The sequence below is a fragment of the Triturus cristatus genome, chromosome 5_1 (assembly GCF_964204655.1).
Source record: "Triturus cristatus chromosome 5_1, aTriCri1.1, whole genome shotgun sequence".
Lineage (NCBI taxonomy): Eukaryota > Metazoa > Chordata > Amphibia > Caudata > Salamandridae > Triturus > Triturus cristatus.
The window spans coordinates 913042109-913069273 of record NC_140587.1 but is presented as its reverse complement, the minus strand read 5'-3'; the positions used below and the strand labels follow the sequence as shown (position 1 = coordinate 913069273).

General features: G+C 46.5%; 1 protein-coding gene across 1 annotated transcript in view; it reads right to left on the bottom strand.

Moving 5' to 3' along the window:
* Positions 1–27165, bottom strand: part of CTDP1 (CTD phosphatase subunit 1) — a 646418-nt gene that overhangs the window by 424042 nt on the left and 195211 nt on the right. The window contains exon 9 of the mRNA XM_085605940.1: positions 7832–7973. Coding sequence (XP_085462066.1) covers positions 7832–7973 — 142 coding nt within the window. The remainder of the gene's footprint in view (positions 1–7831; positions 7974–27165) is intronic.

Sequence of the window (27165 nt, the reverse complement as noted above, 5' to 3'; positions counted from 1 at the left end):
AGTTCTATACAGCATCCGAACTGCATGATGTTCAGTATCCATTTGTCTGTTTTCTTCCACCCTTGGAAGAAGTGTCTTAGTCTGCCTCCTACCGGTGTTACATGTTCGCTGTTTTCTCCTTTGTGTGTTTCTAACTGATTTCCGAGTCTTTTGTTGTGCCGCCCCCGTAGAGATGTTGTGTGGATGGGCACGTTCGGTACAGCGGAGTCACTTTGAGGTGGATTGCATCTGCTCCCCTCTTCTCGTTTGTCCACGTCAGTTTGGTCACCCCCGAAAGGACTGGCCCGCTAGGTTGGTACTGCCAGTTTTGCTATTGCTAACCTTGCTGTGCCTGGTTGTTACCCTGATAACTTTGCTGGAAAGTATGGTGCGACGTTCCCGGCTGGTTTCCTCCTCTGCAGTTTGGTCTCCTTTAGGGGGTGTCCCTTCTCATCCCTCTGAACTGCAGTGCTCCCATGGTCCTCGCAGTTTCATTCTCCTTTTCGAGCTGTGTCAGCTTCTCGTCCACTTGTGTGCCTAACAGTTGTTCCCCATTGAAGGCTGTGTTCAGAATATTTTTCTGGACCTCCGGTTTGAAACCTGAAATCCTTAGCCAGGCATGCCTCCTCTCTGTCACTCCAATCATCATAAGCCTGCTGGATGTGTCTCGCATCCAGGGCCGATTTTAGGCAGGTGTTGGCCATGTTCTTGCCTTCCTCCACCAGGTGTGTTACCCTCTGCTGGTATTGTTCTGGGAGATGTTTGAGCAGCTGTCCGACCTCTTCCCAGTGTTGGTACGCATGTCTGTTTATAAGGGCACTGGAGTTCGCAATGCACCAGTGAATTGCTGCATTCCTCTCGATTTTCCTCCCTGTGAGGTCTATCCTCTTACTCTCCTTGTCTGGAGGTGGCTTTGAGTTTGAGGGAATGTTGGCCCTCTTTCTGGCTGTCCCCGTTACAATGGAGTCAGCCGGTTCGGATCCCTGGATATATGCTGGATCCTTCGAGGAATGTTTACATTTTTTCTCTGTTTAGGGGTGACAGACCTGCAGGTTGCTGGCTCCTTGAAAGCTTCCCTGCCCTGGTCCAGTACACTTGGGAGCATGGGAAGGAATTGGCTCCTAGTTTGAGTGGGGAGCAGAGTTTCTAAGAGGAAGCAGGCTTTTGGTTTTTCTTCCTCTAATTTGACCCCATATGTTGCTGCAGCATTCTTGATGACCATTTTGTAGATGCCAATGTCGTCTGGCGGCGAAGGCCTCGATGGATATGACTCTACGGCTTCTTCTGGGCTTTCGGCGTCGAGGTGCTGCCAATCCAGGTCCTGCACCGTCGGGGGAGTCGATTGCAAGGTTGTTTTGTTGATCTTCCTCGCCTTCTCACTCTTAGTAATACAGGCCCTCTACGTTCTGCTGCTCTGCTGGTTCTGGAGTTTTCAGCGGGTTGGCGAACTCTTCGACTTCTACTTCGACATCCATCGAGGGGTTCAAAGGGATGGTACAACTGCTCATCCGTTCTTCGAAAACCCTCTTCCTCTGGAGGATACTCTCCATTTCGGCCTCGAGCCTTCTTTTCTTCCTCTCCATTTCGGCCGGCGCTTCTCTTCGATGTCGTCGATATTGATGTCGAAGTCGCCTTCGGCTCTTTTTCCTTCGGCGTTGAGCGCACCTTTTCGGGGGTGTGCTTCGAAGACCGAGGCTTCTCATGAGCTTTTACCGGCTGGGAGTCCTTTTCGAAGGATCCGCTGGGCTGTTTGTCCATGGACGCAGCTGTGACTGTTGATTGCTTCGGCGCCAGTGCTCCTTTCGAGGACTTTGGCTCCGTTTTTCGAGATCATGTCGGGGTTTAAGGGGTCGACATGTCTCTTACCTCCTTTGTCTACTTATCGGTCTCTACGACCGTGTAGTCCTCTGGTCCCTCGGCGATGTTGTCCTCTTCTCCGCTGGAGAGGCCCAAGTCCCGGAGCGACGGAGGTTCTCCTTCGCCTTGCATGGCGTAGTTCGCTTTCCTCTGTCTTTCCCTCACTCTGAGGGTCTTTGGGTGAATGCTGAGCAGGCGTTGCAATCCTTGCTCTCGTGGTCGATTTGCAGGCAGAGGTTGCAGACTGGGTGCTGGTTCTTTTGCGCGTATTTGTGGTGGCAGTTACGGCCACAATTGAATGGGGTTTTGTCCGTTCCTGCGCTCAGGGATCCCCGTGTGCGCATTCTCCGTTGAACGTCGAAGTTCTTTATCTTCCTCTCCTCCTTCGTCGTCTCGGCTCTGTGTTCCTGGTTGCAAGATGAAAACTCCAACTTTTCGGTGGTTTTCCGCTTGATTTCTTCTTTTTTTCGAAAACTCTGGAACTCCTCTGTGACGTTCCAGACCCAACGGCGGAAAAAAGAATCTGAAGATGGCGCCCAAAGGTGGGAGCTTCCGGAGGAAGCACACCGATGTCACGGGAGGACACCAAATGGTGGGACGTTGTCGCCCACCTGGGCCACGAAAAAAAAAAAAAGGAGGGAAAAAACTCCACGATTCCGGACCCAACCACTAGACCGCGGAATAATGCACAGCATAGTGAATCCAGAAAGATTCACGCTGCAAAACTGATATCAGCACAAAAGGGGTTGGGGGGTACACTTATATGCGATTCTGCTCCATAGCTTCTGGGGGCATTACTGAGTCAAAGCGGAGCCATGAAGCACACTACCTACTGGCATGCTTAAGCATTACTGGAAATAAGTCTCGGTAACAAGTCTGGCGTTTGAGAATATTCTAAAGGTGAGGAACCTGCAGTTGATGCATGCATCAGATTTTTTTTTAATGCTTTGAGTTAAACGCTCTTTGGCTACACATCAGGCAAATTAATTCTCCCGCGCATGCAGACTTCTAAAATGCCAAATTCTCTTACAAAAACACTAACAAATGCCAACATGGTAACTGTACTTTTATGAGAGAAGTGCAAGAGAAAATGCATTGCCCATGTGAATGTTTACCCTTCATTGCTGGATATATAACCTAGTAGTTATAAAAAAGATCAGAGCAGATTTTTAGTGCTCTCTTGAATTCACTGTGCATTACTCTTAAACTTGACCACGGAAAGGTCCATATTTGTCCTTTAGAATGAACGGGTTGCCTTTTGGCAAAGACCTGCATGTACAGATCTAAATGGTCTCACTTGAAGGTAGGTCGAACGTTTCTGCTGAGGGAGAATGGGCCTGAGCCATTAATGGCATGAGCAGTTTTGATGTGAAGACTACTACGGGGAGCCAGCACACAGGTTTATTCAGGTTGAAGTATTATCTTGCAACTACATTTTGGATTCCTGTAGCTTCTCTATCACCTAGTTGGATGCACTATGACAGATGGCACTGGCATAGTCCAGATGGGAAAATATTAGGCAGATTGTGGCTTGTTGAATCCTAAGCAAGGGAGAGTTCACTGCAACCATCTTATGTGAATGCTTCTCTTCTCAACTTGGTTATTTAGAGAGATTTCAGAGAGCTTTTAATACATGGCTGCACCTAGATGTTTAACTTGGAATTAAGGATTAGGATCATTGTCAAGTTCTTTAGGGCAGGTGGTGGTAAATGGGCATATCTCACTTGCTAGTACCTCCTTTTTTGATTGTTTTTAGTTTGAGGTTCTTTGTTCACATTCAATAGTCCATGTTAGGTTACACTGATGCATGGCAAAGAGATCTTCGTAGGTCGGGCTATGAAGTTCTAGGATCATTTGTTTGCCAACTGCATAGCTTGTGCAACTGAGTTTGAAACCGAATGGGTCTCGCACAAGGCTGAGTTCATGTTGAAATGAAGAGGAGAGATAGTGGATTCTTGCAGGAGTCCAAGGTCCAATGGAGAAGGATCAGCGGTAAGAGAGGAAGGGACAGAATGAGGGATTAGTTACACATGAAGTAATCAATTCAGCTGCGGGACGGTGTTTTGAATCTCAATCTATTCCAGTCTCTAGAGTTAGTCAGATGGTAGGCGGTATCAAAGACGGTAGGAAGATGTAAAAGCAACAGCGCCACTACTCCATTCGGGTTAACACTAGTTTTAAGGTCACCCTCTGTTTCAATGAGCACAGATTCAATCCTGTTTGCATGTGTGAGAATAGATCATTCTTCTCAATGTAGAACGTAGTAGTTGCTAGACGACTCAAATTGTGAGTTATTTTCTCAATTGTTGAAGTAATCAGTGGATAGAAGGTTGAAGGTTATAAGACTATTATGACACTGGTTGAGCGACAGAGGGTTGAGATGGAGGTCTTTTTTGTCATTACAAACAAGTTCTTTTTCCACGTTTGCTGATTAAGTTGTTCACAATGGAATCACATAATTCTTGTGTGGATGGCTTTCAAGATTGAGCTTTCAGGTATTAAACGATTATTTTATTTAGTGCTTTGGTTAGGCATGTTGCTTTATACATTAGATAAGATTAGTGGGGCTTTAGTTTTCTGACTTCAGCTTTGCAGATTATTGAATAGTACTGCAGACTAAGTTTGTCCTTAGCTTTGCTTGTTCTTTTCCAAAGTATCACAAGAAGTCTTTTGTGGTATTTGAGGGATTTGAGATCTAGAGTTATCAAGCCTTTTCTATTAGGAAGAGAATATCAATTGTATGGGGATGTTTGGTCTGTCAGAAAAACAGTTAAATGAATTATGGCATGACCCATGAAGGTTATGTGATATCTGTTAATAGACACAAGGCGCCACAGGGCAAATATTGCACCTAACCTGCGTTTGGCAGTCTGTTGAGGTTCAATAACTCTTTGAACTAGGTTCAATGGTTACATCTTTAATAGCATGCAATTCGGGATGGGTTGCTCATGTTTATCAAATAAGGTATTGAAGTATCCCCCCCAGAGAGCAAATATTTCAATGCTTTAGCCTGGTCTCAAATACAAAGTTGTAAGAAGGTCCTAAGAGTTGTAAATGTTAGAAGATCTGCAGATGTGAAAGGAGAAGGAGAGAGAAGAATAGCATTGGGCGAGTAGAAATTCACATTCTGTGGGTGTTATAATTTAGAATAGATTTTAAAAGCAATTCCATTTCTCACAAGTATTTTTAATACAGCCAGTATAGCTTCATGTAGAGCTGGTCCAGAGTTCTTTATTAGCCAGGTTTCCTTAATGAAGTGCATGTCAATGTCTAAGTCTGACCGGAGCTTATACACGTTGGTAAGTCTTTCTTCAGGAATCTTGCATTAATAAGGACACAGGAGGATTCTCTTTGATGGGGAAAAGGCTATTTTAGTAGGGGAAGGATTTGTTAGGAGAAGTGAGAATGGGGTAATTCTCTGAATCCAGCAGACTGAGTGGTATTACTGAATTGGGATGCAGTGTTGTGGGTGAAAGGGCATACATTAAGAGGGTAGCTGTTAAGGGCGAAAGAAGATAGGCAGAGTCTGATGAGGCAAGATGTAGCAGAAACGTGGAGAGGAGACAACATTGGGAGGGGTTGCGGCTGCACAAAGGAGGAGGGGCAAAGCCCAGCATAGGAGAAGGATGGCAACAGGGAGAACGATGGCCAGCACAATTAACACTAAGGAAGAAGGGGGAAGAAGGTGAGCACTATAAAGGAGTAGGCAAGAATGTCAAAATAAGAGCAGGGGTATGACGGGGCTACTAAAAAGCAGTGCATGCAAGTGAAACGCCAGAACATGTGGTCAAAGATGAACAGTAAAAAGGAGAATGCAAGAGGATCAAAAGTGAGCACACATACCTAAAAGGAAATGGGAGCAAGAGGACCACTTAGATAGGAAGTGGGTGATCAGATAGAAATGGTCTGGGGCAAGAGAAACAAGAAAAAGGTTAAAGAAAGACACATCACAAACGGGAGTTGCAAAATGAAACCACAAAAGATGGGCTATAGGGACACCAAATATAGGGGGAAGGTAAGATGATAAACAATAAAAATGGGGAACAATAGTTACACCAAGAAAGTGGGGCAAAGGGACCCACAAAAAGTGAAGGAGTGTGCAAGTGGGAACCATGTGCAACACACACACACACAAAAGGCTAGCAGCAAAATCAACACCAGAGGATGAAAAAACACAGCAAAGGTGGAGAATAAGATGAAAAATGGGAGAGCAATACAACAAGGAGAACAAGCTGGAACAGAGCATGTAGGCGAGGGCTGCCTTGGCTACCAAGGAGTGTGTGAAGATTGGAAGATGAATACACTTATTGCTGGTTGGTATTCAGTAAAGTCGGAAAGAAGAAAATGGCATTGGAGTGAGGGGTCCAACAACATTGTGGGTTGCTATCCAGTCTGTAGACAGCTAAAGGGGACGGAGGAACTCTTAGTCAAAGGGTTTTGTTCTAGTCACTAGGCAAGACTTAACAAGCATTGGCATAGCCAATAGGTCTCGCCTTTGGGACCTTATAAGTGTTTAGCCATGCAACAGTTGCATAACTAAACACTTATAAGGTCCCAAAAGCGAGACCTATTGGCTATGACAATGCTTGTTTTAACTGCTGCAATCTATTGAAGCCTCACGGAGAACATCAAAGTGGCCGCGAAAGTGAAAGTAATCGCGGTAAAGCGCGACGCACGTGCCCGCGCACATGCACTGTAGCTCTAGGCTGGCCTGGTAGCACTTTTTGGAGCCCTCACAAAATATCATGCCAGACCAGCGCATGCGCTGGGTCAGGCGAGACCTAAAAAGTACTCAGTGAAGAGGACAGGTAAGCTGTACTGACATGGAGTTGTGCTAGAGATGCTCCACGGCCCTGCCACAAAGTCAGGCGAGATAAGCAGGCATTACAGCGCAGGGGTTTTGCTATTCTGTGCAAAGCTGATGAGCTTAAGGATTGACGATGGGGGTTCAGGTGAAGCATGCACACAAAAAGGTATAGGGTAATGCTAGCAAATAGCCTAAATGCTGGCACTTGCTCACTGTAGCACTCGAATCCACTGTTTTTCTGCCTAACATGCCACCTCAGATTACACCCAGCCAAATGCAAATCAGCATTTGTCCTGCTCCAATGCGAACAGTCCATCCCGAACTGCCAAACCGGATCCCGACTGAACCAGAAGACAAGCAACACAGGAACAGTTTAGGCGTATTTGAGACTCTTCAATCACATACAGCTTGGTTCCAGTGCCACAGTGAGTATGGAACACTTCTGGGCATAAATTTAGCCACTTAGGGTGCCAACATCAAACACATAAAATGTGATAGTTGTGTTTGAGGAGAAAATCATTAACTAAACCACTTGCTCTGGCAGCACGGTCTCCGGTTGAAACCAAGGGTCCACTATTTCAGCCTGCCCACTGACCAATAATTCTGCTTGGCCAACCCACATATTACCACCTTCAGCCTAAATTAAATCTTTACATTGGGACTGCCTACATTTTCAGGCTGAGAAAGTGGAAAAAGAGTACTTTCTATTTGAAGTATAGATTTATATGCTAATCAGAGAAATTAAAAGAGATAAGCTCATTTAATAAATGGTTATATATTTTAAGAACAGGATTGCATTTTTTTTTTATAAGCTATATTCACTTTTTTCTGCTGCATTTTGTTATTGTGCTGGAAGGGGCAACAGGCTGTGCTAGTGGTCTTTTAAACAACCCAGGACATAGCAAATGGGAAGTTATTTGGGGGGGAGGGGCGGGGGGGGGGAGGGGGGGCAGGGGATGTTGGACAAATGCTTAAATGTGCTTTTTAAGTAACCATAACATTGGGACACATTTATTGGGATAAAGCGGTCAACTGCTGACTGAAATTTGCAGCACAGTATTTCTTCTGGATGGAAAGAATAGTATAATAACAAAACAAGGCACATGTTAGTTTGCCATTACTGTATTCATCCCAAAATACAATGTACTCTTTTTTAATTTTTTATTCCAAGAAAATCACTATGTTTACCTTTGTGTTTTGATGTAGTCTTCTTTCAAAGGAAAGAGCTGCTCCTCTACCTTTTCCCATCGTTCTAAGCAGCTCCAAAGCCAATCTGGATTCACAATGTGGAGGTGTTCATCACCCTGCGCTTGCCGCACCTTTTCTGTACCTAATAATGATAAATGTTGAAATTTTAGTCATCAATTACTAGACAAATACACAGCTCACATGCTTGTCCAACACATTGCACCCTCTTAATTCTTCATTAATTGCAAACTTAAGTCCACATCAAAAACTGTAAACGCCTTACCACGTTCTCTCTTGATGGGTAGACTTACTTGAATAGTCAATTTGTTAGAACTTTTTGTAAATAAAAAATCGTTACCTCAAAATTGCAACTGGGCTAGTCAAGAGGAATCTGTACAAAGCAAAACAAACTTCTGTGTAAAATCTGCATATATACGGACGTGTTCGAAACGCGCTCTTTTGTCCAAGTAAAATTAAACAACTTCACCTCGTGGATTTTTTGTGATCAACATCCAGTGTATATGTGTATATATATATATTACCTACTGGCGGTCGCCAGTAGGTAGTTATAGTTAGGACCACGTTTCCATAGGAAATCCGCAACATTCTATTTTGAATAACTTTGGCGCCGGTCGACGAATCCTCGCGAATTTTTCAAAATAGGTGGGGCGCTACGCTCCGCTCCTACCCTGAAAGTCTCGGGGGGATTCGTGAAGCGGGGGCTGAGATAAAAGGGGGGTCCCAAAACGCGTTTTTCCCATGCATTTTTCCATAGGACCTTTAGACACAGCTACAGCCCGAACGGCTGAACAGAATTACTTGAAATTTGGCAGAGAGGTAGTCCTCAGGTCAAGGAAGTGCCTTTTGTAGGTTTGGTGTAAATCTGTTCAGTAGATTCTGAGAAAATAGCCTTTAAATCAATATATATATCTGAGCCAGCGTACGGTGCGCTTACGGTGCGCTTACCGTACGCGTACGGTGGCGTGCGCGAGTGCGATTTTGATTGGCTCTTAGCTCTTAGTAAACATTCGAATCGGTCGAAACCAGGAAGCGGCGGCCGCCATTTTCTCTCTCGCTCCCTGAGTTGGGCAGCAAAAACGAACTCCAAAAATGTGTAAAGAGGCAGTTTCATGAGATCCTAACCACCCAGCATTGATACAGGGGTCCCCAAACCACCCCCAAGCCCAAAAAAAAATTTTTTTTTTTTTTTTCGGAAAATCGCCGATTACGCTTACCGTACGCGTACGGTAAAAATGTATAAAAAAAAAATGTATCCACATTCTCCCCACCCCGTGTGCAAATGGTGCCTGAAGTGCACCATTTGTGCATGGCATATTACAGGTATGAATTTAACAAAGAATACATTTCACAAAGATGCGCATAATATGTCCCCCATGTGCGCACGGTGCGCGAAGCGCATCGTGCGTACATGGCCCATCCCGCTTAACGTGGGCACGCGGTGCGCGCAGCGCACCGCGTGACCACCGTGCGTGCACGGCACTAACTGCGTAAAGTGGGCGCGCGGTGCGCAAAGCGCACCGCGTGCTCACTGTGCGCGCACGGTGCGCAAAGCGCACCGTGCGCGCACGGAATGAACTGCGTTAACTGGGCGCGCACGCCACGAATGGCGTAAAGTAACTTAGCATTTAAAAAACCGTACAAATTCACTGAAAAAAACCATAGGTTTCACACACGTTATAGTTAGGAATTAGCATTAAAAAAACCTTGCAAATTCACTGAAAAAACCATAGGTTTCACACATGTTATAGTTAGCTGTACATTTCACTCGTAAAAAACCAATGAAATTCCCGCGTTATAGTTAGTGCAGGCAACTATAACTCACGCGACCGCAATCTTCTGCTGATGACATATGTGTCTTTATGAAAAAAAAATATTTGTATAGCTAAAATTTAATGGAAGAAGACATGGGCAAATAAGTGTCGAAATACAGTATTAGCATCAGCAGAGGATTGCGGTCGCGTGAGTTATAGTTGCCTGCACTAACTATAACGCGGGAATTTCATTGGTTTTTTACGAGTGAAATGTACAGCTAACTATAACATGTGTGAAACCTATGGTTTTTTCAGTGAATATATATATATATATATATATATATATATATATATATATATATATATATATATATATATATATATATATATATATATACACATATATATATATATACAAACAAACGCGTTTCGGCGAGCTGCCTTCCTCGGTGTTTGCTAGTTTCCTCAATGTTGCCACACGGATGTTATGCCTGCATTTAAATGGCGGCTTCCCGGTGCACTAGCAAACACCGAGGAAGGCAGCCCGCCGAAACGCGTTTGTTTGTTTGAATCGGAATAAAATTCTTTCGAGTGTCTCCCGCAAGTGCTTACTTCCTTTACACAACGAGGATTTGGAGCGTCGATAGATATATATATATATATTTATAAAGAACAAAAGGCGCTGCCAGTCGACAGCACCCTTCGTGGTATAGGGATGCACTCACTCGTATGCTTTAAATTCAAAGGCGCTTTATTTACAAAATCGCTCCTTCACCCAACGCGTTTCACCTCCACCTGAGACTTGATCACGGGAGCATCGGACTACAAAGGACGGGTAAGAACTCTCTACCTGGTCATTTCCTGTCTGACTGCTTTCTGCTTTCCTTAGCTTGCATTCTAAGAATATAATGACTAAATGCTTAAAAACTGAACTGGCATATGCGTGCAGGATTTAAAAGTGAAAGAATAAATATTTTTCCTGCACTTCTCGCTACCAACCAAGACTAAACAGCATTGCAAGGTTTCAAACGTAACAAAAAGGGCCCCTAATAACATCTTATCCAAGATATTATACTAATTTCCTCTCTTTGAAGCAATAAAACTTTATTGTTTAGACAGCATTGCTATCAGCTCACGTCTTGGATAACAATACCTTCCAGAAGCTATAGTGATTTTAATAGAGTATAGCCTGGACAACTAAGTTATACCAGCAAAGTAACAAACAACAAAAATTGAGGGAATTTGGGACTCGTGTGAATCAAAGACGCCGTCAAACAAAATAAAATAAAATACGATATAATAACAACAAAAACAAATACGCTGACAATGGAACAACGCGAAGCCAAATGGAATGCGGAAATCTCCGATTTATTCACAGTAACAACTACAACAAGAACGGAGAGAGGAGAAATAATGATCAGATGTGACAATAAGGACAAACTAAGATATTGGGAAAGATTGTCCAAGAAAGAGATAAATAAATGGTGGGAGCTAATAACCCTGCAAAAATACATAGAGGTCAAAAGAATCCCAAGAGGCCTGCGCCTCATGCTCATGCCAAGTCATCAGGACACAAGCGGGGAACTCCTGCAAGAATGGGGGGAACATCTATTGGAGTCATCAATGGGACTAATACTAATCCTAGTAAAACATATTGATAAAGCCTTAAAGGAAACTAGAAGTGAGCTAAAAAGCCTGGAGGAGGAAATAAACAAACTGACTTTGAGTGACGAGCTTCAAAAGCTCAAGTCAGACATCCTGAAAAACTTAGAAAAGCACGAAGAGCGAGTTAAACTTCGTAAGCAACACAAATTCCTCCGAGATAAGATAGACTTTGAAGAAGGTAGAATCTTCACATTTGGCAGACAATATGAAGAACGCAAAGGAAGAACACAACTAGAAATGACAAATCAGCAGTCATCCAGCATAGACTCCCTAACCAGCACAGACATCAGTGATGCAGAAGACCCCCAGCAAACAACAAATCAGAGAAAAAAGATCAATTTTTTAACAGAAATGAGAATGGCTTTGGAGCAACAGAACAAAACCAATCAACCACGAAGAGGAGGAGCCAGAGGCCGTGGAAGAGGAGCGCAACGAGGAAGACAAGGAGAGGGCAGAGAGGGAAAGGAGGACCCACCACAACAAAAAACAGACACGTGGTCCAAGGATCGGTTGAGACAACCAAGGAAACAGAAATAAAGAATTCCCAAGAATTAAACGTAATCAACCTATCACAAAAAATCCTAACACCAACAGAGAGCGAGGTTCTAAAGAAAGGATTACATTTCTGCCCCACATCACACCTCGATATCGCCCAAACAAGAATAGACCTTTACAAATATACACGAAAATTAAAATTGGCAAAAATCTATGCAGAGAAAACCAGCAATAGAGAGCCACCCACCACAAGACAAATTGAGAGTAATCTTCAAGTAGAAGACCTAAAAAATTTAGAACTACTTGTGACAATGGGGGCAACTACGGAGTCCCAGGAGAGAGAAGCGATTGGGGAACTACAGGAACTGCAACTACTGGAAGGGGCAGGAGAGAGTGGCCTCAAAATGAAATCTAAATATTACCCCAATCTACCAGCCGGGAATAAGATTGACGTCTTCCATGAGGCAATAATAGAAGACCTATATAAAATGAACTACTGCAACAAGAAAAACAATCTCTCCAAAAAACAGAAGGATGCCCTGTTAAACTTACAAGAGGACAAAACAATCGAAATAAAACCCGCAGATAAAGGGGGAAACATTGTGATTTTAAATAAAAGAGATTACATATTGGAAGCAGAACGGCAATTAATGGACCAATCATGTTATCAACAACTGAATAAAGACCCAACCAATGAAATCCAAAACCAACTAGAGGACAATCTACAGAAATGGTTTCAAAAGGGCCTACTGGATGCAGATGAATACCGTTATCTAAATAAAAAACATCCCACAATGGCAACCTTCTATTGTCTGCCCAAGATCCATAAGGACCAAACCAACCCTCCAGGAAGACCGATAGTCTCAGCAAATGATTCCTTACTGGAACCAATCTGGGAATACATAGACCACTTCCTGGCACCTCTTGTAACCAACTTGAGCTCCTACTTAAGAGATACAATGGATCTTCTAAACAAACTGCAATCAATAAAATGGAACTCGACGTACAATCTAATAACTATGGATGTGGTCGCATTATATTCAAACATTGAGCACACCATAGGAATGGAAGCATGCAAATTTTTCCTGGGAAAAAGAAGCATTCATTACAAAGAGCATAATGTAATGCTGAATGAGATGATCTCCATGTGTCTACATAACAATATCTTCTCGTTCAAAAAACAAATCTTCAAACAGACAAAGGGATGTGCAATGGGCTTCTCTTTTTCGCCCAACTATGCGAACCTAACTATGGGGAGGTTTGAACAAAGAGAGGTATGGAACACGACAAATTATCAATTTCGACAAAAGATTGTACTTGGCTGCGCTTCATAGACGATCTTTTCATTATTTGGGATGGAACCGAACTGGAATTCGCAGCCTACTTTGAGAGATTAAACAACAGTCCAATGAAACTCAAATTCACATACAAATTCAGTGCTGAAAGAGTTGAATTCTTGGACACAGAAATCTACGTAGCAAATAACTCTCTCCAAACGACGCTACACCGGAAGAAAACTGCAACAAACGCAGTCTTACATGGAGAAAGCTTCCATAGAGAAAACCTCAAATGGAGCATCCCATATGGAGAGTTTTTAAGAATGCGGAGAAACTGTTCGGAAGATTGTGAATTCCAGAAACACAGCAAACAGGCGGAAGAACGATTCCTCAAACGGAAATACCCGAAGAATGTGGTGAAAAAAAGTCTGAACAGAGTATCAGCTTTAAATCGAACAGATATTCTACAGCCACGATCAAAATCAAAAGAAAAAGAAGGAACAACCATAAGGCTGATAACTACACAAAGTGCAGAAAACAACAAATTATCAGCAATAATCAAAAAACACTGGGGAATCCTTCAATTGGATCAAACCTTGGCCAATATCATCGGTGACCACCCCAACATCACTTATCGACGAGCAACTAACATAAGTGACAAAATCATACACAGCCACTTTCAAGAGGCCCCGATTACAACGTGGCTTCAAAGAACAGGCTTCTGGCCTTGCAAGCAATGCAAAGTTTGCAAAATTGCAATACCTACAAAATCTGTAGATATGGGGGAAAACAAAACTTGGCAAATTAAACAACATCTAACATGCAAAAGTACTCATGTAGTCTACATGATAGAATGCCCCTGCAAGAAAAGGTATATCGGGAGCACAATCTTTGAAGCTAAAAAGAGAATACTGGAGCACACCCGAGCAACAACTCACAAAGATTCAACAAATGCCATAGCAAAACACATGTCTCAACATCATGATGGCAAATGGGAGTCATTAAAATTCTGGGCTCTGGAACAAATATCACAATCAGAAAGAGGAGGTGATAGAATAAAGATCTTAAGACAGAAGGAATCCCGCCATATCATAACTTTCAGAACCCTTGACCCCAGAGGTTTGAATCAAAATGAGGAATTACATGTACATCTGTAATCGCATCTGAAAATAACAACTCATTAACAAACTCCTCAACAGAAAAACCGACCAACAGGATGAAAAGCTGCAAATACACCTCACCAGAGAGCGCATATGCAACCCAGGTGAACAATAATAACTCACCAGAGAGATGAAATGACCGATGGAGACCTGTTAAAACTAAAACTGTGAACATAATAGACAGCTCACTAGAGAGCATGAATGGGTATACTGATTTCCGATTCACTGGCTTCGCGGACAACAAGTAATCACAACCAAGAGAAAGCACTTCTTTGGGACACTATTACACCACATTAGAGCACAAAAAAACGAAAAAATGAAAAATGAATATGCAGTATGCATCTGTTCTTGGCATGTAGGGCTGCTGACATTCATATCTGTGCATAGATCGCCGCCTAGTGTTGGGTCCGGATGTTTGCACGTTGTTGTCCTGGAAGAGTCTTCGAAGTATCCTGGGACTACAGTGCGCATGGGCCTCCTCTCCATCCTCAGATTGTTTTTCGCCATTGTGGCAGTGATGGAGTAGATATAGAAAGTGATGACCATGCTTACAGTAATTCTGAGAGCTGCAGCTGCTACAGGCGCCGGGGAGGAGGGAGGGCGATATGAATGTCAGCAGCCCTACATGCCAAGAACAGATGCATACTGGTAAGTAGCATATTCAGTTCGAGGCATATGGGCTGCTGAATTCATATCTGTGCATAGAATATATAGCAGTGCCCTCTTATTTGCGGCGGCTACCAGTGCCAGCTGCAGCGGTCTGAAAAAGAGTTTTGAGAACAGCCTGTCCTACAGCTGCCTGCTGTTTTGATTGCACATCTACACAATAGTGTTTGGTAAATGTATGTGTAGTGGACCAGGTGGCTGCTCTACATATGTCATGCAAAGGAATGTTTCCTAGGAAAGCCATTGAGGCCCCTAACTTACGTGTTGAGTGGGCTCGTGGGGGAATCGTTAAAGTGCGTTTAGCTTTTTGATAGCAAATTTGAATACATTTAACGATCCATCTGGCTATTCCTGCTTTGGAGATAGCGTTACCTTTGTGGTGTGGGGCAAAGGCAACGAAAAGTTGTTGTGTTTTCCTAAAGGGTTTGGTCCTGTCGATATAATACATGAGGGCCCTTTTGACATCTAGTGTATGGAGTGCCCTTTCTGCGACAGTTTGTGGGTTTTGGAAGAAAACGGGCAGTTCAATGGTTTGATTCATGTGGAACTGCGATACCACCTTTGGCATGAATTTGGGGTTGGTACGTAGTACGACCCTGTTGGCGTGAACCTGTATAAATGGCTCTTGAACGGTTAGTGCCTGGAGTTCACTAACTCTTCTCAAAGAAGTGATCGCTACTAGGAAAGCTACTTTCCAGGTAAGGAATTGAATCTCGCATGAGTGTAGAGGTTCAAAGGGTGGACCCATCAGGCGTGTGAGGACCAAGTTGAGGTTCCACATCGGAGCCGGTGGGTGGCTTGGTGGAATGACTCGTTTGAGTCCTTCCAAGAATGCTTTGATGGCAGGCACTCTGAATAGAGAGAGGTGCTGCCTGGTCTGCAGATAAGCTGATATTGCGGTCAAATGGACACGTATAGAGGTGTACGCCAGATTGCATCGGTATAGGTGTAATAGGTAACAAATAATGTTTTGGATGGATGCATCTAGCGGGTTAATGTCATTATTATTGCAATAAATGACGAACCTCTTCCATTTTGCCGCATAGCAAGCTCTGGTAGTGGGTCTCCTGGCCTCCTTAATGATGTCCATACAGTCAGGTGGCAGGTTTAGGTAGCCAAACTCTAGGACTTCAGGAGCCAGATTGCCAGGTTCAGCTGTTGCGGATCTGGGTGCTGAATCTCTCCATGGTTCTGCGTCAAATGCTCGGGTTTGACCCGCAGCCTTTGATGCGGCACCACGGAAAGTTCGAGAAAGGTGGTGTACCACGGCTGGCGTGCCCACGTTGGAGCAACCAGGACGAGCGTCAGTGAGTGTTGACGCAGTTTGCGTGCCACCAGCGGTATCAGTGGTGCTGGGGGAAAAGCGTACGCAAATCTGCCGGACCAGTTCATCCATATCGCATTGCCCTGCAACTGCGGATGTGGGAACCTGGCGGCAAAGCTTTGGCATTTTGCGTTTTCGCTTGTCGCGAATAGGTCTATCTCTGGATGACCCCACTGCTGGAAGTACGGTTGGAGTACTGATGGGTGTAACTCCCACTCGTGCATCTGGTGGCTGTGTCTGCTGAGCAGATCCACCATCTGGTTGTCCTTGCCGGGGAGGTGTTCTGCCATGAGGAACATGTTCCTTTGAATGGCCCACTTCCACATGCTCTGAGCCAGATGAGACAACTGTGGAGAGTGTGTTCCTCCCTGCTTCTGTATGTAGTACATGGCAGTCATGTTGTCCGTCCGGATCAACACGACTTTGTTGCACAAGTGTACTTTGAATGCTTTCATAGCGAGGAAGATTGCCATCAGTTCTAGAAGGTTGATGTGCATCTTCTTTTGTTGTTGTGTCCATAGTCCCTGCACTGTGTAATGGAGTACATGAGCTTCCCATCCCTGGAGAGACGCGTCCGCCGTCAGTATTATCTGTGGGACAGGCTCTTGGAACGGTCGGCCCTTGCAAAGGTTTTGTGGATTCCACCAATGCAGAGAGTTGTATGCCCGACCGCTCACCAACACTAGGTCTTTCAACTGTCCTTGAGCCTGATTCCACGGACGTGCTAAGCACTCCTGAAGCGGGCGCATATGTAGTCTCGCGTGGGGGACTATGAAGATGCAGGAGGCCATCATGCCTATCAACTGCATGAACACTCGCGCGGGAAGGGAGTGTTGTGGTTTGAACTTTGAAATCAGCATTTGCATGCTGTTGATTCTCACCAAATTTGGCTGAGCTGTGGCCGCCAGAGTGTCTATAGTCGCACCTAGGTACTGTTGTACGTGTGCGGGCTGTAGATGGGATTTTGGGTAATTTAGTGAGAACCCCAGACTGTGAAGGAGGTGAATGGTGCGGGACATGTGGGTGGCACATTGCTGGGCTGACTTCGCTTGAACGAGCCAGTCGTCCAGGTAAGGGTAGACGTGTATGTGCTGCCTCCGTAGATGTGCCGCCACAGTAGCTAGGCACTTTGTAAACACCCTTGGTGCCGTTGTCACGCCGAAGGGAAGGACTTTGAATTGGTAGTGCTGCCCTTGAACAGTGAACCTGAGGTATTTTTTGTGTGATGGGTGAATGGGTATGTGGAAATACGCATCCTTGAGGTCCAGTGTGGCTAGAAAGTCTCCCTGCTTGAGCAGCGGGAGGACTTGCTGTAGAGTGAGCATGTGAAAATGCTCGGAAAGAATGTATCTGTTTAGGGGTCTCAGGTCTAATATAGGTCTGAGTGACCCGTCCTTTTTCGGTATTAAAAAATACAGGGAGTACACCCCCGTACCTTGCTCGTGGACGGGTACGACCTCTATTGCGCCTTTTAGAAGCATACTTTGCACCTCCTGCTGTAAGAGCGTTAAGTGCTCTGAGGACATAGGACGGTTTTTTGGAGGTATTGTGGGTGGAGTGGAGGTTAGTTCTAGACAGTAACCGTATTTGACAATATCTTTGACCCACCTGTCCGTGGTGATGGAGTTCCACGTGGACAGGAACCTTTGTAGCCTTCCCCCGACAGGTGTTATGTGGTCGGGAGGAAGGGAGAGGGCGTCACTGCTTGTTCTTGGGGGAGGACCTGGTGTTGCCGTAGCCGCGTCCTCTGCCCTTTGTACTGGAGCCACGATATCCACCCCGGGTGTTTTTATCGTAGGTGGTTTGTGTATTACCCTTGTTGTAGGTTTGCTGTGACCCCTGTCCTCTACCTGCTCCTCTATTACCGGGGCGACGAAAGGAGCCGCTCCGAAAGGACTGAGTCTGGAGAGCCCCCATGGACTTTGCAGTGTCCGTGTCCTTCTTTATTTTCTCTAGGGTGGTGTCAACCTCCGGGCCGAATAAATAGTCGGGGTTGACAGGCTGGTTGAGTATGTTGTTTTGCACCTCAGGTTTGAATCCAGAGATTCGTAACCATGCATGTCGCCGCAGCATGACGCTAGTGTTTATGGCTCTGGCAGCTGTGTCTGCGGCATCCAGCGCGCACTTGATGGATGCGTTTGTGAGGAGCTGTCCCTCCCTGATGAGGATCTCTGCACCTTCTCTGTATTGGTCAGGGAGATGTTGGATTAGTTGCTCTAATGTGTCGTAGTGCGCTCTATCGTAGCGAGCGAGGAGTGCTTGAGTATTGGCAATGCGCCATATGTTGGCTGCCTGGGCGGCAACCCGTTTGCCAGAGGTCTCTAACACCTTGGACTCTTTGTCCGGGGGAGGAGCGTCACCTGTTTGTGAGTGTGCTCTCTTGCGAGCATTCGCAACGACAATGGAATCCAGAGGTAATTGGCCTCTGATGTAAGTAGGGTCCCCAGGCGCTGATCTGTATTTCTTGTCGATCCTGGGGTTTATCACTCTTGCCCTGGTGGGTTCCTTGAAGATGTCCTTTGCTGGTTTGAGGACACCCTTCAACATGGGTAGGGTTTTTATATTCCTTTCTGAGGATGCAAAAGTATCCATAAGAAAGTCGTCCTCGACGGTGTCCGAGTGAAGTTGCACCCCATGATTGGCCGCAGCACATTCAATTAGAGCGTTGAACGCTGCTGTGTCCTCTGTGGGAGATGTTTTTGCTCCATAGAGTTGCGGGTCTTGTGCATCCATAGGTGCACCTGGGTCCACAGGGTCATCCCAAGTTTGATCAGGGTCCTGTTGGACGTCAGGGTCCATGTCTCCGGGGTAGGGGACTTGGTCACCCATGTAGTCCACCAACGCATCCGTGTCGGAGTGTGTGGGAGAGAAGGATTGTGGATCCTGGTAGGGTGAGTGGAAAGGTTCGTAAAGAACTGGTTCTGAAACCACGGGCAGCTTTCTTTTAAGTGGAATCCTGAAGGAGTCCAAAGCCGGCTCCGAAGTTATTTTCCGTTTGTGGATAATCATCCTGCCGGTGTCGGCGTCGATTATATGCGATGGAGACGTCTCCGCAGAGCGTTCGGCAGGCGTGATCGTGGTATGGGTCACCCGTGTCCTGAGTTGGAACAGTTTCGGGGCCGTGGATGGTGGCAGGCCAAAAGTAATGTTGGCTGGTGTCGAAGAGGCTGCTGGAGCTTTAATTGGTTCGGAGCCCGACGTGTCCTGGAGGACCATTTTCTTTTTGGTGCTTTGCGCCTGGAGCGCCCTTGAGTCTTTTGCACCGACCGGTTCTGTTGAGGCGGTCGCGGATTTTTTCGGCGCCGGTGGGTCATCGAGTCGAGGGGCGGGAATGGCTGTCGACTTCTTCGATGAGTGTGGCTTTGGTGTCGCCGTGGAAGCGGTGTGAGACGCAGCAGGCTGTTTGACCTTCGGGGTCGGAGTCGATTGCGTCGGTGCCGGGAGCCGAGCAGGTTTGGTGGTACCGAAGGCCTTCTTCCTCATGTCGACTCCGACGTCGGCCGCTTCGAGTTCGGCACCGAAGTCTCGTTTGGTGCGCTCGGTGCCGATGTGTTTTGCTGGCGTCGAAGGTGTGGAGGGCCTCGATCCGACCAGCGCCACTTTCGGTTTCGGTTTCAATTGAACCAATACAGCTTTCGGTTTCGGTTTTGAAGAAGGGAAACCAGCCGTTTTGGGCATTAATGGCTTCCGCTGAATGTCCGAGGCCGGGCCCGAGGGCGGGGCCGAAGAACTGCGGGATAGGTCTTGGGTAAGGCCCGAAGGCGATCCCTCGACCGGAGCCATAGACTGTTGCACTGGGCTTTCTTCAGTCTGAACGGGTAGGCCTTGCTCATCACCGGAGCTACTCTCTTCGGCCCCTAAGGCCTCATTGTAGTCTCCTACCTCGGTGTCGTCTTCATCTCTGCGAAAGAGTGTTTCGTCGACGTCTTCCGATCCGGAGTCATGTTCGGAAACGGGACTGGAGGGTAGGTTCTCCACTTCTTCGACATCTTCGGTCTCGGCGTTGAAGATGTCGGCCGGGGCCGGTGCCGCTTGCTGCGCCTCGAGTCTCGCCGCTCGTCGATTCCGTAGAGTCTTCTTGGATCGAAATCTGGCACAGGCCATGCATGTAGATTCGTCGTGATCCGGTGAAAGGCATTTGTTGCACACCGGATGGACGTCGACGTGGGGATATTTCGCATTGCATACCGGACACCTCTTGAATGGTGTCCTCGATTCCATCGTTGATGTCGAATCGACGGTCGGGTAAGATGCGAAAGTTTGTTCTGGAAGTTAGTAAACTAACAAAGATACTATCGATACCGATCGAGAACAGTACCGACGCGAACTAAAGGCCTTTTGGCCTGAAAAAAGATTTTCCTAACTTGAGTCAAGATAGCACATCCGAACCCAATGGCGGAAAAAAACAATCTGAGGATGGAGAGGATGCCCATGCGCACTATAGTCCAGGGGAGGAGTCACCTATCCCAGGATACTTCGAAGACTCTTCCAGGACAACAACGTGCAAACATCCGGACCCAACACTAGGCGGCGATCTATGCACAGATATGAATTCAGCAGCCCACATGCCTCGAACACTATAAAACAGAATATTTGAATTAACGTGCACATTACAAGTACCACAATGCACCATTGGACAGTGAGAAGGTGTGTGCACAACGAGTGGAAATAAAGGAAGGCTGGTTGGAAAAAACAACATCCCGTGATCAAGCCTCAGGTGGAGGTGAAACGCGTTGGGTGAAGGAGCGATTTTGTAAATAAAGCGGCTTTGAATTTAAAGCATACAAGTGAGTGCATCCCTATACCACGAAGGGTGCTGTCGACTGGCAGCGCCTTTGTTCTTTATAAATATTTAAAACCGACTGTTCCCTGTCGGAAGGACTGCACCGTCCTAAAAGTGAGCGCCGGCGTCAACATTGGGAAACTCTGGAGGGATATATATATATATATATATATATATATATATATATATATATATACACACACACAATCTACTGGCGGTCGCCAGTAGATAGTTATAGTTAGGACCGTGTTTCCATAGGAAATCTGAAAATTCTATTTTGAATAACTTTGGCGCCGGTTGACGAATCCTCGCGAAATTTTCAAAACTAATGGGGCGCTCCGCTCAGCTCCTACCCTGAAAGTCTCGGGGTGATTCGTCAAGCGGGGGCCGAGAAAAAAGGGGGGTCCCAAACGCGTTTTCCCCATGCATTTTTCCATAGGACCTTTAGTCGAAGGTACAGCCCGAACGGCTGAACAGAATTACTTGAAATTTGGCAGAGAGGTAGTCCTCAGGTCAGGGATGTGCCTTTTGCATGTGTGGAGTCAATCTGTTCAGTAGTTCCTGAGAAAATTGCAGTTAAAGCACATAAATATCTATAGCCGCGCACCCCAACGTGCGCGAGCGTAATTCTAATTGGTGGTTACATGTCAGTCAACGTTCGAATCAGTCGAAATCAGGAAGTGTCGGCCGCCATTTTGTTTGTTGTGGGTGCGAGAGTGAAAAAGAGAGGTGGAGAACGTGAAAAGGGGGCAGGGTAGAGAGTTCCTGACCCCCTAGCCTTTGTCAGGGGGTCCCTAAAGGACCCCAAAGGGTGAAAAATCTTTATTTTTTGCGCGCACGGTGAAAAACCTTAAAAACAAAAAAAAAAAAAAACTATAACTCGCGCGACCGCCACTCTATCACAAGGATGATGTCATCAGTGATGCCATGAGTGATGCCACTGACCATGTCATGAGTGATGTAATATGTGACGTCATGAGCAGTGGATTGCGGGCGCGCGAGTTATAGTTATCTGAACTAACTATAACGGGGGAATTTCATTGGTTTTTTACGATCAGTTGAAGCAGTACACAATGTTTTTATGCTCAGGATTATTCAGTATAGATTAAATGACCACTATGGTGATATTTTATACTATGTGTATAAATTCAACAGACATCAGAATATATTTTCTGTTTACTGAATAGGTTTTTCTTTTACTTGCAAAAAAATGTTTTCTCCTGACTATGGCAGTTTGTTGTTTACTTCCATTGTGTGCTGCTATTGGGGAAAGAAGGGAGGAGGGTAGTTTATGACACTATTTGAAGATGAAATGGGTCCTAGCGTGTCATGTGATCAAGGTTGTGGTAACACGGCCGAAACGTGTCATGCCGATCCTCACGGAATAAATATGCACAGAAATTGAACCTGCAGCACGTCGTGGTCTGTACCTGTGTGTTCGAAGATTCGGAGTTTGGGATTGTGATTTTTCATTTATTCCCGGCAAAGAACGGCTGTCTTTCTTTGCCTCGACGGACCCTCCCTGTGCTTTGTGGCTGGCTTGTTCACGGCAGACATCGCAGATGCGATACCATTGTGACCCGTAAGGTGTTTATCGGGAGCCACCCCCCGCAGCCGAAAGTGTACTGTATTGCGAGCCCCGGTGGTTATATCGAGGAAAGAGGGTTTGAGGGAGTCGGAGGACGCCAACGGACCAACCGGATCCTTTGAGGGTAAGCCGGGGCCATTACAGCGTTGTGGCATATGCGGGTAACGGGGATTGTGCTGGAAATATCTGGGAACGTGCCTCATTACTGCAGGCGGTAACCCAAGTGCATCATAAATTGATTCCAGTTAACATGTCATCATTGGCAGACGCGCTACAGGACATGGGAGGCCGTAGCGGATTCATTATTCGACAACCTACCTGAAACTGACGAGATACCAGGGGGCAGCAATGATAAAAATCCTAAATCCACGAGCGATGTGAAAACGCAAGTCAAGAACTTAGAGAAACTTCTCAACACCGAGCTCACCAAATGGTGGGAGAAGCGGTCGTTTGCAAAATACAAAGAGGTGGGACGAGTACCACGCGGGTTGAGGGTTTTAATTGCTCCTTCGTTTGAAAACCCCAACCCATTAATGTTAAAGGAATGGGACACTAACAATCTTGAAGCCACAATGAATATGGTCAGTATACTGATCAAATATGCTGCGATTGATAGGGATGAGATATTAAAACAGATTGACTCTTAATCAAATACTGGCGGCTCATGAACAACAAGACTTAATTAAAAAGAGCAGAGCTGAGATCGATTTGCGCCTCCAAAAACCTGAGGAAACCATCAAAGCCCGGAAAATATTAAAATTTGCAAGGGACAAAAGGGACTATGAATCGGGCAGAATATTTACGTTCGCGCGCAAGTTTGATATAGTTAAAAGGCAAGCAATGTGGCCCAAAAATCCACTAGCCCCTACCACCTACTAGCGCAACTCTGAAGTATTTGAGACGGATCTTAGTACAGCTACCAGCAGCATCGGATCAGATGATAGTGGGACTAGTAACGTACCCATCCCTAATACCGAACAGCTTCTCAACATCCGAAGAAGGAGTAGTTTCTTACCTGTAACTCCAGTTCTGTAGTAGGGGTATCTCTGTTATAGTCATAATCTATGAATAATCCCCGCCCATGTGCGGGGACCCCGGAGCAATCAAAAATATCTCTTAAGCTGTCCCGCATTTGCAAACCTGCAAAGACACTTAAGAGACAGACAAAATAATACAGCCTAATCACAACAAGGCTGCACTGGCCAGCACTTCCTCTGAAGTGAACACAAAAGCCAAAATAAAGTTTAAATGTCATTTTTATTCACATTTGACATGTTCCTTTATTATCTCACACTCCCTTCACCAAAATCCCTTTAAACAATAGAGAGGAAGGGGTGGACAGACAAGCCCTATAGGCTGTCATTATGTGTCTGCTAAAGGGATACCGTGCCTTTAAGAAACTCTCCAGAGACCCCCGGTATCCCAGGATGCACAGCCAACCCAAGTTACTTTCAGTTCTTTTTGAAGGTGTATAACAACAGGCCTGATACCGTCAGGTTACTCCACCTGGGAGGAGGGAGGGTCGCTTATGACTATAACAGAGATACCCCTACTACAGAACTGGAGTTACAGGTAAGAAACTACTCCTTCTGTAGTAGGGGATCTCTGTGTATAGTCATAATCTATGAATAGAATGGCAAGCCCATCCCAACCAACAAACAGCGGTGGAGTAAAAACCCAGACACCAACAAATTACTGTGCAAACAAATTCCTCAGCGAAGCCCGTCCAACCTGCGCATCTGCCCTAGCATCAGAATCCAGGCAGTAATGCTTTGAAAACGTATGGACCGACTTCCAGGTGGCAGCCTTACAAATGTCAGCAATCGGAACATTCTGAAGCAAAGCTGCAGTCGCGGCTTTGCCTCTAGTCGAATGTGCTGTAGGCTTACCCCCTAACGTCTAATTAGCTTTCTGATAACAAAGCTGAATACAGGACACAATCCATCCGGAGAGGGACCGTGTGGAGGTAGCTAGACCAGTTCTTACTGAACCATAATTCACCAACAGTGGATCCGACCTGCGGATTCCTTTTGTCTGATCGAGATAGAAGGTCAACACCCTACGCACAGCAAGTGAACGCAGAGACCTCTCCGCCGGAGAGAAGGGATGCTGACAAAAAAACGTAGGCAAAGTTATCATTTGATTCCCATGGAAATCAGATATCACTGTAGGTAACAACTTAGGCTGAGTACGCATTACCACTTTAGAAGCATGGAATACAGTATACGGCTCTTAAAAACACAGAGCCTGAATCTCACCTACTCTCCTGGCTGATGTAATCGCCACAAGGAGAAACAGCCTTCCAGGACAAATACTGCAAGGAGGCCTTATGAATAGGCTCAAAAAGGCTCCCCCATTATCTGGACAACACCACAGTCAACACCCATGGTGGAGAAGGTCGTCTAACAGGGAGGAACACCTTACGCGAACCTTCCAAAAAAATCCGTAACCACAGGCATGTGGAAAAAAGAGGTTTGGGAAGGGCCCTTTCTCTACGCAGGCAAAGCTGCGAGACGAACCCTGATAGACTGAAAATTAAGCCCAGAGGGAGCCAACTGCCGCAGATAAGGCAGAATAGCCTCTTCTCTACAGGATGTAGGGTCAACGTCCTTTGCCCTGCACCATAAGCAAAATCTCTTCCACTTATAGGCAGAAGAACTTCTCGTAGACGGTCTCTTTGCCTCTTACAGTATATCCATACAGTCCCGAGGCAGAATCAAGTGTCCATATTGCACTAACTCAGGAGCCAGGCTGCCAAACTCCAGGACAAGAGATCGGGGGAACCATCTGTCATCCGAACCTCGTGAGAAGGTCCGGCCGACATGGCAGGCACCGGCGTGGAATAACAGACCGGTGAAGAAGGTCGGTGAACCACCAGTGCCTCGACCCCTCTAGAGCCAAAAGGATCATCCTGGCTCCGGATCGCGACAGCTCGATCAGCACCGCCGATATCAGGGGAAAGGGTGGAAAGACGTAGAGAAAGCCGTTAGACCAGCTGATCCAGAGAGCTTTCCCCAGCGTCCCTGGTCGGAAGTACCTGGACGCGAAGTCGCAGCCTCTGCTGTCTTCTGCCCGAGCGAACAGATCGACATCCGGGGAGCCCCACTCTGCGAAGACGTCTATCAGCACGTCGCCGTTTAACACCCTCTCGTGATTCTCGTGAACGAGCCTGCTGAGTGCAACGGCATGGGCATTCTGCACTCCCAGCAAATGGGTAGCCGTGATCGGTAGGTTCCTGGTCACTAGCAAATACCAGATGGCCTGCGCCTCCCGAGACAGCATGCGTGAACGGGAGCCCCCCTGCTTGTAGATGCAATACATGGAAGTAGGATTGTCCGTCTGAACGAGCAGGGAGTCTGCCTTGAAGGAGGAATGGAACGCCTGCAGGGCCAAGGGTACTGCTCTGAGTTTCCCAAAAAGTTGATGTGGTAAGTCATCTCCGTCTGCGACCATACCCCCTGTGAAGAGGGCCCGACTGAGGAGATTGTCCCCCGAATACCACCACTGCAGCGACTGAAGAGCATGCAGCGACAGCCGAATATCGTCGTCACAAGCCCCTCCGATGGAGCAGTCACAAGGGCCTGAGCCTACCGAAGGAGTGACCATCGTCTTTCCTCCGAAGGAGACACGCTTACTGACAGCGTAGAGATGGCGGCCGCCACGTACTATATGCACTGGAACGGCGCCGGGACCGACTTGGACATGGTGACGTGCCACCCCAGCTTGTTCAAGAGAACGCACGTCTGGAGGGAGTGCGCTTGCGCTTCTGAAAGGAGTGTGCCCTGACCCACCAATCGTCAGAGAAGAGACCTTCCCCACCGTTGGGGGGGGGGGAGGGTAATAATACAAGAACTCGAGCCCTACGAAGGATCGAAGAGCGTCTGCCCTCCGAAGGGCACACAGCCGTTGAGTCACGACAGACCTTGTGAGGTCGGTGCGGAGGCCCAAACGAAGTAAGAGAGAGAGAGCGAGAGAGAGAGAGAGAGAGAGAGTCCAAGTGAAATGCCGGCGCGCTACCTGAAAGTAGCTGCCTTGATCAACCAGCCGTTCAGAAACGGAGAGACAAAGCTACTGTGACTCTCATATGCGCAGCCACCACGGCCTAGCGTATGGAACATTCCAAGGTGTCGGCTGCAGGCCGAAAGGAGGCACAAAGCAATGATAATGGCCGTTGCCCACTGTGAAAAACAGGAACTCGCGATATTTTCCCCGCTGCATAGTCAGTCACCCTGAGGAGGTTGAGGGGAAACCTAATGCAGAGACCCCCACCGGAATGTACTACTCTTTGATCCCACGAGTCGGCTTGTTGCCCGCCGAACGTGGGTCCAAACTTGGCCATGTCTCCCTTGCACGCTAGAAGGAACGGTGAGTACCATCCCTGTCCAGTCCGTCCCAGAGGAGCCGAGTCTATCTTCCTTCACTGGAAGATGGAGGTGGCCTCCTTCCACAACTCGCGCACAGAGCGCGAGTGAGGTGGAGGGAGCGCTGGAGGGAAACCGGAAGAGTCGCACGGCGGTCAGCCCCAAAATGACTCACTGGCACCTCGCTATCCGCACAGGAGCACAAGAGTTGCGGCAGAGAAGGAGAGTAAAAACACACTGCTG